Consider the following 18,131-nt stretch of genomic DNA (forward strand, 5'->3'; position numbering starts at 1 on the left):
ATGGGTGACACTGCGTGTCTTCAGGTGCAGCAGGGTGACAGCTGCAGGGGTCGTGGCCCCTGCTGTGACACCTGCCAGCTGTGGAGGAGATGGGTGCAGGGGGCTCTGGGGCCCTGCACCCCTAGCTGCTGACAGGCAAAACTCATGCCAAGACTCTTTGTCTTGGGGCAGTTGATTGTATTGATTCTTTCCTCTCCTTAGCCTGGTTTTGTAGGTGCTAATTGATGCTCATTAAGGAGCTTTGCTTTCAAGCATTTGGGGTACAGTTCCCCCCAAACCCCTGCACCGATTTTCTTGAAACCTGGCTGGCTTTGTGGCCTCAGTAAGAGCTACCAGCCCTGCAGTTTTCATCCCCCTGTGGTGTAGCACGCAGCCATGACATGAGTTTGGCTTTCAAGAATGTGGGGTACAGTTCCCCCCTAACCCCTGCGCCGATCTTCTTGAAACTTGGCAGGTTCATGCTCTCAGCAGAGGCTACCATCCCTGCAAGTTTCATCCAAATCTGACAAAAAACAACAAAGTTATCAATATTTCATTGATTTCCCCATTATACCCTATGGCCAGATCTCTGATGCGTCTCCCAAGTTTTGGCTGGATCGAGGCAGAAACCCAGTTGGAGCTCTGGATCAGGTCACGGCCATATGAAGCGGCCAGATCCGAAGCCGGATCACTCACACAGGCCTACTGGCCATGCTGAAGTTGGACAGCTCTGATTTTAAATAAATAACATTCACTCACTCGCTTGCTTGCTCATTCTCCCACCACTTTCTTTTTTAACCTGCCTTGAAGCTCATGCCTCCCAAATTGCACCCTACGTGTATCTACTGCAGTGCATGGCTGAAGACCTGAAGGTTCCATTATTCATGTTCTGTCAGCAGTTTTAAAATACTTATAACTTTGTTTAAATTACATTTCATTGCCTCCTTTTGCTTTAAGAGCCTCCTGTGTCACTCAGAGCATTGTCCATATTGCCTTTCAAAGTCCAGCCCTTTCAATAGGCCCCCTTTGGAAAAATATATAATTGGATTTTTTTTTTTTTTTTTTACAGTAGGGGATATTGTTTCACTGAACTTCTCAAATTTTGCTATGCCTGGAAGCCAGCTGCATGTATTTGAGACCAAAATTGAAACATCAAAAAGTGGTTTTCCCTGATGTACCTCTCCAGAAATTATGGGTCAACTGAAAGAATGGTCTTTGATAGAAACTGACTTTACCACCTTAGTTACATCAGGGTAGTCGGCTAGTACTGTAATGTTAAGTTCAGACTTCTCTTTCCAAGTGCAGCCTTTATACAGTTGCTTGTGGAAAGTTCGGTCTTGTTCCATCTTGAAGTTAATTATCTTTTTGTTTCATTATGTATCACTGTAACTGCAACATATATCTGCTGAGGGATTTCAAACCTTGGGAAAGATACAGGCTTTCTGTGAAGTGCTACAGTTTAGAGCACAAATAGGAAATGTAGTGATGCCTTTTGAGTTATGAACTTTAGAATATACTAAATTAACTTAAGACAGAGCCATACATTTTGCATATGCTGCTGTCCCCTAGTTGGCTGTTTTTCTTCAGTTCTAAGATGTTTGTTTAGCTGATGGGGTTGCCTAAACAGGGGTTGGCAAACTTTCGCTGCCAGAGGCAGCAGCTTGCAACCTGGCCCGTGCCATAGGCCACACACATCCAGACCCCTGGAGAGCTCAAAGCTGCCTGAGCTAACTTGACTTAACTCGCTGCAGATGAAGATACTGGAGAGTGGGTAGGTGGCTAGGCACAGCTCTGCCACTAACTGTCCTGTGCTGTTCCAGGCTGGGATAGACCTACCTAGACTGGATCCAACCTTTTTGTGGGCTAGATCTGGCCTGAGGGCCACAGGTTGTAGACTCCTGACCTGTAGGAATCTTTCAGTAAAGAAAACTGAGACCTGCCCCAGGGAATTCCACGTGATGCTCATGGAAGCAATGTGTAGACTCAGACCTTGTCTCTTTCTTTGTCATTTCTGGTAATCACTTTTAAGTATTCTTTTTTTTTTTAAATATCCTTCTTTTACGTGTATATATATCCAGTCTTTTGCATCTAGAAAAAATGTTTTGAAGAAGCCCATTTTGCCTTTTCTATGGTGAAAGCAGGTTTTCTCACATTAACAACAAAGGCTTGTGAATCTCTTTCCTTTACTACTGTATTTTCTTTCATACCACATGCCCCTGAATAAGATGTACCTTGTTTTTGAAAGGTGGAATGAAGAAAAAAAAGACTTTTCCTTGGAAGTACCAGTAAGTACGGCATTTCCACAGGGGAAAATGTAGGCAACTGAAGTGGGGGAATGCAAAAAACTGTGGCTGTTCTGTTAACCCCCACTAGCTGTAAGAAGCCCTTCTGTCTGAGTCAAAATAGCTAGCCCTTCTAATCTTCTCAAGTTGAGTTGGGTGGGCAGCTAGCAGTACCAGCCAATCCTAGCCAGCAGCACTTGTGGAGTCAACTGAGGGCACACCTGGCTTAGAGGGACTAAACAGTTCAGCTCCAACAGGATCAAGCCCTCCATTGACTTGGCAGGTGCTCTTGGCTCCCCCTCCCCTTCCCCCCCAGCTCAGCTTGAAAAGAGAAGAGCAGCCAAAGAATTTGGCTTAATCAGTGGTACTAGCCACCATATCAGGTGAGGACCCAATCCTACTGGAGTCAAACTGCCAGGCTTCTCTGTGCCAGCCAGCTAGCCCTCAGCAAATTTGGTAGGCATCGCTGACTACCCACCTGGCTCAAAGAGGGACCAGAGAGTATACCTTCCTCATGACTGAGCCCTCTTCCCCCAGCACTTCCCTGTTGAAGCTCTGCACTCTTATTTCCAGCAGCTATTTTTTGGGCAAAAAAGATGCATGTTGAATAAATGCAGTGCTCCCCCCTGCCCCCCACCCCACTCGCCCTCTCTTCTGTGCCTCTGAAAAGGCCTCTACAACAACACTCAAATCCTCCTTTTGAGGATTTTCAGTATTGTGGAGTCATGTTGCATATCATTTTTGCTGCTACCATTTGACTTCTGCACTTATATATAATGGAGAACCTTCCAACCCACAGAACTCTTACTAACAAACATGGCTTACCACAGGTAACCTCTGTCATGTTATAGTGCCAAGCAAAACCATCCTTTGATTTATTTTGTGCTTAAGTTGGCTGAGGTTGTCTTTGGCTTGAGTGCAAGTGGGTTGTAACAAATGTAGCACTAAGAATAGAACTCAAGTAGTTTGCAGGTCAGTGGAAATTGTAGGGGAAAGGAGGTACAATGTATTCTGCACCAGAAATTCCCAACCTGCCCCCAGTGTAGAACCTCCGCCCCATTTATGAACCTCCTGCACCTCTTAGAGCTTTGCATTCACACCTGGCTTCTGAAAAGTGAGAATCCTTCTGCTCCCAGGGGAAGCGATAGCTTTTTGTGGATTTCCAGAGTTTTAATACATACCCAGGAGGTGGGAAGAGGACTGACTCTATTATTCTTTGTTATTCACGTGACTCACTGGACATTTCTTCCACCAGAGCTAGAAGGCATGAATTAATTTAGAAATGAGTATGCAACCAATTAGTGTGCAACAGAAGAAGATGAGACAACCAAACCTTTGTGAATGATTCCATTTATGATGTCATTTATGGGTCAGATTCCACTGATTCCATTTATGGGTCAGATTTTTGGGTTCTGCAAAAATTGACTAGCAGTCTTCAGAAATGGCTACTTTAGGCTTGCAGTTAAAGAGAGAGAGGCAAGATCATTTCATAGATGTTAGGGGCTGGAAAAGGTCTCACAAGATCATTGGGTCCAGCCCCCCTGTACTTGGGCAGGAAAGACTGCTGGGGTTAGATTACCCCAGCATGATGAGCATCAAGATGCTTTTTGAAGATTGTCAGGATGGGTGACTGTACCATCTCTGGGGGCAGGGAGTCTGTTCCAGACCCTCAGCACTTGACTTGTAAATACGTTTTTCCTTATGTCCAATCTGAAGTGATCTGCAATCAGTTTGTACCTATTGTTTCTTGTCTTCCCCTGGGGGACCTAGGTGAACAGATGTTCCCCCAATCCCTGATGTATGTCGCTAATATACTTATAGGCTGCCATCAAGTCTCCTCTGAGTCTTTTCTCCTCCAGGCTTAACAGTCCCAAGTCTTTCAGCCTCTCCTTGTATGACCTGCTCTCTCTTAGCCATTGTTAACCTTTGTAGGGGAGGAATTCAAGTCTGTCTAATGTGAACTAGATTAGAGGAAGTACTAAATATGTGCAACTGACCTAGAACTTCCTCTGCTTTAATTGATTACATTGGGATACCTGCTACAGACATAGTGTACTTACTCTAATCCCAGGCAAGGTTTTTTTTTCCTTATTCATCATGGGAGGAAATGGTCTCTCACCTTGGATTTGAGTATAAGAGTGGGGGGACAGGTGGCTCCTGTGGCTCCAGCCCCTGCTACCTCTGCCCCACCTAGGGTGGCCATAGGTCCTGTTTTATATCAGACCATCCTTTTTTTAAAAAAAAAAACTCTTTATCCCCTGTCCATTTCTAAATGAGGAATGGATTGCAAAAATTCTGTATTTCAGTTCATTGGTGGAAATACATGTCAGTCATTTGTCCTTGCAATTCTATTGGCTGTGTCTAGAAGTAGAGCGGTACACAGCCAGGAAGAACAGGGTTCCAAGCCAACTAGGGAGGGAGGGAGTTGGTCTTTTTGTAATGGTCCCACCCCTTACTGCTGATTGGCCAAGGGTCATGGTGGTTCCACCCCCATTGCTGATTGGTTGAGGAGGTGGCAGCCCCGCCCCTCACCACTGATTGGCCATAGGAGCCAGTAGTCCCTCCCCTTCACCAAGGGGATACAAAGGAACCTCTGCTTAGTGCTCTTATTTGGTTCCAGAAAAACCGAGCGTTAAGTGAAAGAGTGCAAAGCGAAATCCATTTGCCCATAGGAATGAATGTAAATATAGGTGATTGGTTGGCACCACTTCTCACCGCTGTCACCTCTGCCCACCTGCTGGCCCCACATGCCAGCCTGGGCACCAGCACTCCTGCTGCCTCACTCTGGGTATAGGCCCCTGCTGGCCCGGGCCCCGGGCCCCACACTCCTGCTGGCCCACCCTGGGTGTAGGTCCCCGCTGGCCCTGGCCCTGACCCTGGGCACCGACGCAGGCCCCGCACTTCTCCCCATGCTTCAGCTGGTGAACTCAGGCGGTGGAGCATCCCGCAGGAGCAGGGTGGATGTTTGCAGCTGACTGGGAGCAGGGGGGTTTGCAGTGTCCATGCTGTGTGCCCAGCCGGCTGTAAAGCCCACCCCCGGCCGGCTCCACCACCCCACCAGTCTGTGTTCACCAGCTGTGCCTGGCTTCTCCCCACCGCCCATGCTCAAGCCCACCCCCCCCACTCATTACCATTTGCCACGCTTGCTGCTGCCGCCACCACCACTGCTTCTCCCTGCCTTCCTGCCAAAACTTGCTGATTCCACTGAGTGCTATAGCAAAACTCACTGAGTGCTCAGCGAAACCAGGTATCAATTTTAAATGAGCACCATAGCAAAACAGCACTAATCAAAACTGTGTTAAGCAGGGGCTGCCTGTATCTTGTATTCTGGGAATGCATAAGTAGCCATCCCAGCCTCACCTCTGCCCTGCGCCTCCCCCTGCCCCCTACCCTTAACTGCAGTTCCCAGGACACAGAGCATATGCTGGCTCCTGCCCAGCAGCAGTGGTGACAGCTCCAGTTTCAGCTCCATCACAATCCTGGGGCTGCTGCCACTACAGTTGCCACAGCCTGTCTGGGTAGAGGCTGGGTGTTCTGTGTCTTGGGCAAGAGCTGGAGCTGCAACGGAGGGTAAGCAGCAGCGGAGGGGAAGGGCAGGTGGGTGGGGAGGAGTGGCAGGGAGAAAATAGTGTACGAGGCAACATGGGGGCAGGGGGTACGTGCTGTGGGGCAGGAGTGGACAGGCAGCAAGGTATGCGGTACAGGAGGAAAGGCAGCAGTCAAGCTTCTTAACTCCCTCACTCCCTGCCTCCCTACTGCTGCTTTCTTTGCTGCAACAATGTGGAGGACAAATTCACAAATTTTCCGTGTATAGAATCTAATTATGGGGGGTTGTCTTAAATTCAGAGTAGTCTTGGATCCTGGTCCATATTTTATATGCAGTCTCATTAGGCTTCGATTTCCCCTTGGCATCAGCCACAAAACATTGCAATTCTTTTTTTAAATTGCAATTTGACCAGACTTGTCTGTTAACTTTCACCTTATCTAGAAAGGAATGAAATCTAAAGTGTTTCAGTGAAGCCAAAGAGTTCAAGAGGTTATGGGCAAAGATCAGGAAGTTACTATTTGTGTATGTGATAGCTAATTGGGCCCCTGGCCACTTGATTTCAAGATTGAAAATTACTCCTAAATGCCATTCCTGCAGTGTTTCATTTGAAGTGTTAATTCTGCTAATTGCTAATCCTGTTTTTCCCCTTTTGTTTTCCTTCTTCCTTTTAGCATGAAAGACTTTCCAGGTAAGAGTTTTCCCTTGCATACTTTCTAATTAATATGTATAAACAAGATGCATGTATGTTGCCTCCTGGTTTCACAGTACATAAAATGAGTAGCATAAACTGCTTATTGGTTGATTTTGGTTTGATAGGCCATCTCCCTTTCCCCACCCCTCTCCAAGGCTCAGAGTGGCTTACATTAAAAGCCAAAATAACTTATGAAAACAGAGTAAGATATGAAAAGAAGATAGTATAACAGAACAAGCTCACGTGCACACAATATCCAAAAGTTCAAAACCAGTCCACCCCACTCACTTCTGCTTCCCTGCCTCTAACCTAAGTCAGTGTCTTCCTCCTTCTCTCCCTCCCACCCCCACAACCCAGCCTGACTAAACTCAACTCAACTCAAGCTTCCCAGGTCCCATTCATTACCTCCATAAAAAATAAATTTGGAAATGCACCTTAGACCAAACTTTGATTCCAAAGCAGGTTGCCCAGGGTAAGGTTCTTGCCTCAGGTGAACTTCCAAGTCACTTTTCTTCCCTTCAAGTTGCTGCTTATTGAGTTTAAGGGAAAGACATCAGTTCTTTCCCTGTTACCTGTCTGTTTGTTTGGTAGTCATCTGTCCTTCCGGATCATGGTGTATGTGTGAGAGGTCATCCAGACCTTTGACACACATGCCTAAGCAGGAGTTTTGGAGCAGTGGAGGCTGCCTAGACCCCTGTTACCTGAGTGAGTGGGGAAACCACCCTATCATCCAGACAGAACCATAACTTCAAGGAAAAGATTGGAAGCAGGTGCTGCCCTAGCGTGGCTGGGCCCAATTACCACTGCCCTGAGTTTTTTCTAAAAATTAGGTGGCCAGTTGGCCTTCATCAGTCAGAGATTCCCCATGTGAAGTTCATTTCAAACTGTTTGCTTTGAGAGACCCTGAATACTATCAGCAACACTTGAATTAGTGATTTCTTTTAGCTGTCTGGCAGGTATTTTCCCAGAAGGCTTGAGCCCTGACCAGTCACATTCATACTGACAGCATTTCAAGTGTTCTCAAACTGTTCTTTAAGTGTCAGCTCTTATGTGTTTAGGTTGGAACTGGCAGGTACAAACCCTACCACCAGTGACTCCTACAGCGATCGTGCCTCCAGCCGCTCCAGCGCCTACACCCGGAGAGAGAACCGCTTGGCCTCTCTCAGCGCCAGAACAGAAGACGAGAGTAACAGGGACTATAAAAAGGTAGGGCTGCTTTAGGTGTGCTGTTTTACACTACAACTGCCCATTCCAGTTGTAGCCTTCCATCAGAAACCTTGGTTTTAACAAGAGGAGCGGAGAAGGAACAAAGAAGGGGGAATGTTTTCAGGAATGGCCTGTTCAACAACCCTTCTGTTTGCAAGGGGATCCTGCTTTAAGCTTAGCTTGTAAAGAGCTTCTTTCTCTTGAATTCACTCTGTACTAGAATCACGGAAAGTTTGTTCAAGTGCAACGCTCCGCTGTTCTTTACAGCCCTGAAGAAGGAACAAGAGACTCAAGGAAAGCTATGAAAGTGAAATATGTAGGAATGGAGGGTTAGGGATGAAAGCAGACTGGAAATGTGCTCTGGCTTGAGCGAGTTTGCTTTTTTTTTTTAAGTACGTGTGTACTTCATCTATACTTTTCAAATGGCAGACACTGCTGTTTAACATGCAGCTATTGCCTTTTGGGCAAGGCTTGCTTGGCGTTATCACTTGATAATATTTGCTTAATGTTTGTAACCAGTTGATTTTCATGATGTACCTCATCTGTTTTGAATTTGCATGAGGATGAAACCTAACCTATTTTTATGGGGAAGAGCAGACATGGAAAATGTAGATGAAGAATAGCACTACATAAGAAAAGATGTCCTTGCGAGTTGCAGTGCCCTCTTCAATTTACATTTTTCCCATGTTTGATTTAATCCTTGAAAAAATTAATATTAAAGGATAAAATGAGTCTTAATATGCTCCCAGATTGCACACATACATACAAAAGCAGCAAAACTATATGAAAGGTAAATGGATAGAATTATCTTAATTTCCCTACGGGTTTACTACTGAGAGGTACTTCATCTTAGTTTTATAAATATGCAGCTCCATAAGAGAAATCCATCCAGGTTATTAATGGGAATGTCCTAAAGAGCCAGTCAATATTCAGGACTCATAGTATTCCAGCACTGTTTGCCTAAATGCAGTTGCCATGTCTCTCTGAAACAGAAAACCTCAGTGGATTTACGAATTGAATGGGAGGGCCATTTTTCTCTCTCTCTGGTGGTGCCTGGTGGTAGCAACAGCAGAGCAAGCCCACCTGGTCTGGTGCACCCTGTACAAGCTACCCATTGCTAAGAAGACTTGTGACCTCCCATGGTGGCTGCTGCCTGGGGTCCTGGCCATAGGCACTTTTGTCTGCCACTTAGACCCAGCATCATTGGTGGCCTGCCCTTTCTAAAGGAGGAGGACACTCTTTTCCATGCCTTCCTGGACTTGCCTCTACCTACTGCTGCTCTTTGCTGCACTCAGCATCCTCTTTGGCATACTAGACCTGAACTTCTCTAAGACTGTGTACATCTTTATCCTGTACCAAGTATCCAAGAGGAGCATGATCTGCCTGACCAACTTCCTTTCCTGTTAGGCCAGGCCAAGATGGCAACTCTGAAAAGCTTCAGAAACTTGCTTACAGGGACCAGCTTTGATGCCCTCCAACTCTTGCACTTCTTGGTCTAGGCACATGTCACCTTTTGAATTTGGACTCTTCATCTTGCAACCAAATGTGAGGCAGTTTGCATAATACTGGCCATCAAGGGGGGCCTCTGCAAGGTGGAAGATGGACAGCTGGTTCTACATGTGTAACCCAATGAGACGCCTTGGGGAGAGGGTTTCAATGTCTGGGTTTTTGTTTTTTGGGGGGTGTTTTTGGTTTATTTTTGCTGACTGGTGTTTGATGCTTGGCCCCAGGCAGGGCCCATGTACCTTTTGCAGTTTCACAATTTGTTTCTAATACTTGTATTATAAAGGTTTAACAAGTCGAAATTCTCTTCTGGCTCTGGCTCTCCTCTCTGTCACTGTCTCAGCCTCTCCCCCAGAAGCCTCATTGCTTCTTTGGTCTGGTTGCACACTGTCAAGCTGACTCACCTCTTCAACTCAGCCTGGTCTACCTAGCTCTTGGCCAAAGCCCCAGCTGACCAGCTGGGCCTGCACTCTGTCCCTTTGGCTGAAGTGAAACTGTCCCTCCTGTGTGTTGCCGTAGAAGACTTGTTGTCCTAGAAGACCATCTCAGCACATGACAAGCCCTCCTCAGTGACAGCTTGCTCTATCACTGTCTGTTTCTCTGGCTGTGTACAGGTGAACCGAGCATTCTGCTGTTTCTCCCTGTGCCCAGCAAGAACAGTGAAGGGTTCTGCCTTGAGATCTTGTCTGAGAAGACACTGTACACACGGGCAGTCAAAGTACATCAGGCCTGTGTCCTCACAGCCCGCCCTGATGTGACTTGGAGGCAGCGCCTACTGACAGTAATACCAAAGCAAGCCTCCCCAGCCTGAGGCACCCTGTACAAGTTGCCCATTGCCAAAAGAACTGGTGACTTCCAGTGGTAGCTGCTGCTTGGGGCCGTGGCCATGGACACTTATGTTCACCACTTAAACCTGGCAGCATTGGTGGCCTGCTCTTTCTGTGAGGAGGAGGAGGTGGAAGAGATGCTCTTCTGTGCCTTCCTGGACTGCCCCCACCTGCTGCCACTCTTTGCTGCCTTCAGCAGCCTCTTTGGCACACTGGACTTGAACTTATCTGAGACTGTACATCATCTTTATCCCATACCAAGTAGCCAAGAGGAGCATGATCTGCCTGGCCAACTTCCTGCTGGGCAAGGACAAGGTGGTGACTCTGAAAAGCTTCAGAAACCTGCTTACAGGGGCCGTCCCTCCAACTCTTCCACCTTCTGATCCAGACACACGCTGTCATTTGAATTTGGACTCTTCATCTTGCAACCAACTTGAAGCAATTTGCGTCATGCTGGCCCTCGAGAGGACCCTCTGCAAGGTGGAAGATGGACATCTCCATGTATAACCCCATGAGAGGCCTGGGGGAGGGGTTCCAACCTCTGGTGACACGGTATTTTTGTCACCAGCAAGTGTTTCATGTGGGACCTTTGGAAGTTCCACACACTTTGCACTTTCACCATTTGTTTTTAATATTTGTGTAATAAAACGTATCAAAAGTCTCTCTTTCTCTCTCCCCCGCTACCTTCTGTCTTTGTCTGTCTCTCACCTCTGTCTCCTTTGACTTTTTGCCCTTTTTCTTCCCTTTTGAAATGAAAGTGTATATGCTCAGTTAGGTTATATTGGATTAATTCAATAGTTACACTGTTTAGGTATGTTCAGTGAGCTCACTGAAATGGTCTGTTGAAACTATGTCTTTTATTATGGTAAGTGGGTTACTTGATATAAAATTGTTCCCTTTTATTTGCCCATTGGCTGTGGCTTTAAAAGTGCAACATTTGTGCAGGATTTTTCAATGTGATCATCACCTTTAAGGAGCCACAAGCAGAGAAACTGAGCCCCTTTGTCCCTCTTCAGAATATACTGGATTGCTTGCAGGAGTTGGTCCCCAGCCCTAAATAATGATACCTGCAGGTTTTAAAGCAACGCATATGTGTCTGTGTGTATACGTGCACAAATGTATGGCCTGAAGCTGTGACTGTTAGACTGAGGCTCATGTCGTCATTCTAAAGCAGTCTCATTGACTTGTGTATCTTGTTTCCTGCTTCAGCTCTATGAAAGTGCCCTGTCTGAAAACCAGAAGTTGAAATCAAAACTGCAGGAAGCCCAGTTGGAGCTGGCTGACATCAAATCAAAATTAGAAAAAGCAACCCAGGTAAGGAGAAAAGAAGCCCCAGGAATGGTTAGATAAAGATGGAGCAATGGATATTAGCTCATGAATCTGAGGGAAGAGCCAGTGTACTTTCTGTAAAGGAACATTGTACTTCGCTGTCGTACAGTTTGGATTCTGTAGCAATATGTAGTAGAAGGGCAAAGTATGATTATGTCTATATTAGTTGCTATGTCAAACCTGTCTGTGAAGCACCCCCAGGGCCCTGAGTTTCTCCCCACTTTCCCACTGCTTGTCCCAAGGATCAGACTGAGGTTGATCTGGGATCACTCCTTATCTCTGCAAGCCACAGCTCAGCTGCCCTTATACTGGACTTGCTGCAGAAAGGGAATCTCTGCCAGCTCTAGGTGGCCTCCCCTTTGGGTTGTGAAAGAAATTTTAGGTGCTCCTTTCCCTAGAATGAGGGAATGTCACTTACCCAGAGATAAGATTTGCTCTTTCCACAGGCAACTATTAAGGAGACAAAGCAACAAAAGGATTTATTATGTAGGACAAACGAATTATATAAGCAAAATTGACCATACATTTACAGACAGAAAAGCAAGACAACTAACCTCTTGTCTGGCTACACTCTAGCTCTCCTGAGAGGTCTGCCAGTATTGCCAGAAGTCAGGCTTCCTGCTGATTGTGCCAGCTCTGGCTGCTGGGGCTTTGGACCCTTCTCCACCTCAGGGGGTGCACAGGAGGAAAGAATCCAAGGACCCAGGACTATGATAACTTTAAAAAAACAAACCCTCCAAGTAAGCCCCTTCCCCTATCCATCAATCTTATTGTGATTGCTCATGAATCACCAGAATCCTCCAGAAATGTCTGGTCTCCTAGAGGCAGCTGGAATTCTTCTGGCTGATGGGCCATTTCTCTCAGATGCCTTTTCTATAGAGGATTTAGTTTCTTCATTATTGGAAGACCATGCCTTGGGTGCCCAACTCAGTAACATCTCCTTCTGCTTATCTGGGAGCTCCTTCGGCCTGTCTGGGAGTGGCAATTGTCCTTAAGTATGCATGCCATAGTCCCTTGGCTAAACCATGTCCCAAATCATAAAGATATGCATAGACAGCATAACATCTATACAGTGATAAAAGCAATGTAAATGGATACAGCATAATGCGGGCTTTCCAACAAGACCACACCTGCCATATCAGTACAACAAAACACAAGAAAATGTTTATGGCACCCCATGTGCCCCCCAGGGTAGGGCTTGTGACAAACTGTTGTGTCAAGACATCTTTCTTTCCAGGCAAGTGGGTATGGAGACTCTCCATGTTCCCCTCTAGCTTTCTCCTATGCATGCTGCTCTATTTTAATAAGTTTCTATTTTTAACTTAAATAGCAGAAACAGGAAAAAACCTCTGACCGATCGAGTATGATGGAGATGGAGAAAAGGGTATGTATCTACTTCTTTCTCAATCCTATTCTCTGATTCCTAAGCCTCTGAGGATGTAGTCTATTATTTTCTGGAAAGCAAGTATTTAATTAAATATTTCACAACTGCTCCAGGAAGTTGAATTTGTAGTAATATTTGAGTTTTGATCTTTTTGGCTTCCCAAACTGTGTAAAAACATAGTGCATTTTTTTGACCTTGTCACAAGATGCTACAGAGCCACAAATCTCTCTTTGCGGTGCTGAAGGGTAATTGGCTTATTGTGCAATTGTTTCCATGCCCTCCTAGTTTTCATTAACAAAAAAAACCTATCTCAGCAAAAAATTATTTCCAGTCAAGTTGGTATTGCCTTATTATACCTTGAAATATGAACCTGTAAGCTGTTCCTCTTTCTGAGCAGTCAAATTCATTATAGCAGATGAGACTTGAATTGCAACTCTTGCCTATATTATAACCTTTAAACATTTTGTTTAAACTGTTTCATAAATTAGATTTTGTGTGCTTCTGCTGCTTGTGAGAATTGTATGTTTAAATCCAGTTCCAGGAGTAAAAAACCTGAATTACTTGCATTAAAAAACATGCCAGAGTATGTCACCTCTCTTTCAAAGAAGATCTCGTTTAGGCACACAAGTTTGGTCAGTAACAAAATTTGATTTCTCCTTGACCTGCAGCTTGTCCCATCAGATCTGTCCTGTGAGGAGGGTGAGCCTTGAATCATGGGTTTAGAAAGAACCTCAAAGGTCATCCAACCCACTGCTTCCTCCCTACACCCTCACAGATGCTAGATGAACAGTCCTTTGCTATCCCAGATCTCTTCTCACAAACCTCTGATGGAGATTTCACCGCATCCTTAACCAGCATGTCCCATTTCCTATTATTTGTATAGTTAGGAGGTTATGATTTCTTTTTTTCTTTCTGACATGCAATCTAAGCTTAGTTAATAATAGGTTAAGATTTCTTTAGTAAATATCTAGATACAGCAAGTAGTGGTGGGTGTTGAACCAATGATTCCAGTCCCCTGTGAGAAAGTTCAAGTCAGCTCTTCAGAAAGAAGCCTTAACAATTTGTGATCGTCCTATGGTGCATGTTAATTCAAGAAATGTAGTCTTCTGGCTCCCTGAAGTCCCCCCATGACTTCAATTTTACATAATACATGTCAGTTTAACAGCTGACACGTTCTATCCCAGTGATGGTTGCACTTTCTTTACCTGAAGAAATTCTTGCATTTATGCAATTTATAAAATGTATTTGAATGCTTTCCTATGAGTGTGTTTGTAGAAATATAAAGTATTATTTTCCTTCAGAGAAAAAAATGGTTTCTTTCTTTAACCTTTTGCATGATCATTGGTGTTTTTTAATGGTTTCTAAACAGGAGAAGCGAGCCCTTGAGCGGAGACTCTCTGAAATGGAGGAGGAGGTGAAGGTATGGAAGAATTTGCTCCCTTTGTTACTCCCTTTTGTGCTTTTTGCTAATGAATATAAGAGTTGCCATGCAATAAAGGCATACTAATGCAGTATATTGCATTGGAGGAGGTGCACACATGACCTTCTATGTGTGTCCCTTTAAGCTATCATGTTGTGTTAATGCCCATGTTGTCAGAACATGGGACATTAATACAACTGCTAAATTATTGCTCAGTTGATTTTTTTACCTATTGGCACTCTGCTGTTTTGATCCCATAACATTAAAGGCTAACCCCAAGTACTTCTGAAACTAAGCTCTTGTGGTATCAGAGGTGAGCTTTTGTGTGTTGATCCTGTGTTCTCCGATGCAGTAATGCTGGCTAAAGTTAGGCCCTTGATGTTTTGCCCTTTGGTCCAGAAAGTCAAAGGACTTTCTCAGGGAGGTGTGTGTGTTTTGTTTTGTTTTGTTTTTGGTTTTGGTTTTTTTTGCCAAGCCAGAATTGGCAGCTGGGAGGGGAGAAGGGGGAGAGAATTTATGACAACAACACTTCTGCCCTTTCTTCCTAAAGCAAGTTACTAGAAAGCTGTTTCAATGAGTCTTCCTAGAATAGAATTGCAGCAGCAAGAGAATTTTGTTCTCTCTCATCCCACTTGGAAGCTACAAGGATGCTCAGCAGCATGCGGCCTGTCAGAGCTGGAGGTTTCCTCCTCTACCCACTCATTTGTTCTGCTACTTCTGTTTTCAGTCAATAACTATGAAAGACAGTTATCCCCACATTGTCATGGCTCAGAAGGCTGTGACTGCTGATCTGTCAGGTACCACTGCTGGGTCAGCTGGGGATGCAGCATGTTTGTGCTGCCTTTGCTAACCTAACACTTCAAACTGATTTTTGCAGTGCTACCTCATGTTATGCAAACACTAATGCTCATGTTTGCAAAATGCACCTCTTTGTTCCCTCTCCACATGGGTTCTTTCCTAGCGAATGCCATCCAAGTGGGACTTAGCTTTATCACTTTAAATGGAAAAGGGGATTCTCTGCTTTGGGGCCAAGAGCTGCTGACCCTATAACCTAGCACAGCAATGATGAAAACTATTTCCTGCTTTCCTGTTTAGGGTTCCAATTTTGTGAGTCTGTTGAAATTAAGCTTCCCAGCTTTCCTGAGCATAATTAGTCTTTGAAGCGTTTTACAACTGCTTAGGCTAAAACTAACATGCCTTTTTCCTTTACCCTCTGAAGGTAGGGGTTGGGAGTTATGGTGCTGGCGACAGGGCAGATAAGTGTCCCAGAGATGCCGCATTAGAACACTGTCACATCTGCATGTTGGCAGAAAGTCAAACACCCCAATGAGGAGCATGGATGTAGTGTAAGCACTAAAACAGAATAGGTCAAATGCAGAACCCCCAATTTAAGTATTCATTCCAGATAAAACATCTGTTCTGGATGGACTTCATTCACTCTGAAAGAAGGGTTATCAAAGTGTGATCCACAAGCCCCTTGGATGTGGCCCATTACCCAGGACTGTCCCTTTTGAAGTAGCTCAACTTTGGGAACCCTCGATCTAAAAGATCTTCAAATATTAGTCTGATGAAAAATAAAACATCCATACTTATGAACTGGAATGAGAACAGAGGGGGAAAGATTGGATGTGCTTATTAAAAATGCTATACATATTCAGCATAATAATGAAGATTTCACAACTAAAGAAACCGTTTGTGTTTATTGTTTTGTTATGTTTGATTAACTGCTTTCCTGTAATTTTACAGCAACAGTGTTGGCATTACAAATGTATTCATTTTTTTTCTTTAGGAAAAAGCTGTTCTTTAGCAACTTGGAGTGTATTAGGGCCAACTAAACCCATAAACAGGAAAATTCACACCCTGTTTTGGGCCTGCCAGTTTTGTGTGCTTTAGCGCATCTGCTGTTGACATTTAGGCTTTACAACAACTGCTTTAACCATTCCAAGCTTCACTTCTGCTCCTCCCTGGAAAATCAGTTGGTGACCTTGTGTTAACAGAACACATAAATGCTGACTCTGAAAGGATCTTTACTGTGGTGCCATTGTGCTTCAACTTGTTATTCATAAGGAAACTTCTTAAGAATGCTGTCAGCACTTAGATGAGCTGTAGCATATTTCTTTGCTGTCAGCCACTTATTAAAAGAAGGTTTAAAATGCTGAGCTAGACATTTTTAAATAAGGCAATGTTTGCAAGCACTTGACTTAGAAAGGCTATTTGATATCAGTGTAATATTTTGCCGTAAAGAGAGAGAATCAATGCTTACTGACCTTGGAAATTATGTTTGTGATACAAAAAGTAGGTTGTTAAGACCTATGTGACTGTGTCCTACTCCTGCCAACTCCATTTCTTTGCTAGTCCTATGCACTCCCACCATTTTAGCCTACTGAACTCAGACTGTGCAAAATCGTAAAGAATAAGCGGTGTCTAGTCCTCCCTCCTGCTCTTGCATCAGATAGAAGACCAACCCCAAGCACAGTGACTTGAAAAGATTTCACCCCCTTGCAGCAGACTCCCTAGGTCTGTAAGGGCTGAGATGGCAGTTAGACAAATTGCCTGGGATATATGCTGGAAAGCTTTTTTTTCTCTCCCATTCTTTGCTTAGGATCATTGGATTTTCCTCCTCTGTTTCATAGGATTAACCTGATGCGAATGACATACCTCCCCCATCCCCTGCCAAAAAAATAAAAAGGGGGGGGTGACATTAAAAAGAAAAAAAAAGTGTGCAAAGAATTGTACATATATACTTCCTCTTGCTGCAGTGGCAGAGTATAAGACTGAGCTGAGCTCGTTGAGGGTCCAGGAACCTGCTTAGTAAACAAAGAAAATTTGCATTTGTAGAACTGAATTTAGTACAAAACTCCTTTGGTTATCCCAATCTCTTTTTACACAAGATAGCATAATTTCCATTACATTCATTTGAAGCTGTCCATAATCTGCAGCAGAAGTGAGCATCCACATCTGATGCAGATGTGTATCCCTTGGCCCCTCTTGAACTGCAGAGCAATATATTTTTTCCATTAATGTAGGCACCAGGTACTGCATATTCAGGGAAGGAACTGCTGGGTGGAGATATCTGCTGTCCTGAAGCCATGTTTTATGCAGACAGTAAGCAAGGGATTCACAAAACTGGGGTGCTGCCAGGTGTAAGGACATAAGTGAGGTGTGAGGACATAAGCAGATAAATTAAGCTGATAAACCAAACTCATGCTTGTCCCTGCCTGGATTTCCTCCCACCCCTACTGCTTATACCCCGTGTAAGGAGGTAAGCACTTTAATATATAAATTGGTTTTTGAAATTGAGTGCCACTCACATCACAAAAGTTATGGAGGGGTGCCTTGAGTCCAGAAAGTTGGAGAACCACTGCAATAAGTAATTGCGAGAGTCTTACCTAGGGTCTGGCATTTGGTGCAGGCCTGGGTTTCTAGTTATTACCAGGCTTTTAATTTTTTTATTTATAGTTTGTTTTTTTTTTGAGCATGGTGATTTGGAAAGCTGTCAGCTCTGAATGTGCACACATCTCCCTGTAGTCAATCCTAGTTGGCTGCAGCCTGCCTGAGGCCTTGGTTCTGTATTTGTATTGGAACTGGAACATTGACACTAAAGCAAATGCAGGTTTCTCTCTTTCTTATCTGTGCCTTTCTGTTTCATTTATGTTCTCTTCCTGTCATCAGCAGGATCTCACTGTTGTGTGATGACAGTGTCGCAGTACCTTAAACTAAGGGACAAGGACACTGCTGTTCTCTTAGCATCCTAGCAGTATGCAAGCATGTCCATTAAGGGTGTGCAAAGCAGGCCCTATTCGATTCGGATTTGGCCCAAATCAGGGACAGTATTCAATTCATTGATTCGGATCACTGTCTCTGATTCGATTCAGCTGAATCCAAATCAGAAGATTCGATGCTGATTTGGACACAGACACAGGACTGACTCCAGGATGAACATGAGTCGGCAATGTGGGGAGG

At 44.5% G+C, this 18,131-nt stretch overlaps 1 protein-coding gene across 4 annotated transcripts in view; it reads left to right on the forward strand.

Moving 5' to 3' along the window:
• The window catches only part of PPP1R12B (protein phosphatase 1 regulatory subunit 12B), a 184,517-nt gene that overhangs the window by 143,143 nt on the left and 23,243 nt on the right, over window positions 1-18,131 (forward strand). For all 4 annotated transcript variants that reach the window (XM_019513819.1, XM_019513817.1, XM_019513816.1 and 1 more), the window contains 5 exons: window positions 6,480-6,496; window positions 7,558-7,705; window positions 11,245-11,349; window positions 12,695-12,748; window positions 14,118-14,168. In XM_019513819.1, coding sequence (XP_019369364.1) covers window positions 6,480-6,496; window positions 7,558-7,705; window positions 11,245-11,349; window positions 12,695-12,748; window positions 14,118-14,168 — 375 coding nt within the window. The remainder of the gene's footprint in view (window positions 1-6,479; window positions 6,497-7,557; window positions 7,706-11,244; window positions 11,350-12,694; window positions 12,749-14,117; window positions 14,169-18,131) is intronic.

The sequence above is a fragment of the Gavialis gangeticus genome, unplaced genomic scaffold (genome assembly GCF_001723915.1).
Source record: "Gavialis gangeticus isolate Ggan-Ray unplaced genomic scaffold, GavGan_comp1, whole genome shotgun sequence".
NCBI lineage: Eukaryota > Metazoa > Chordata > Crocodylia > Gavialidae > Gavialis > Gavialis gangeticus.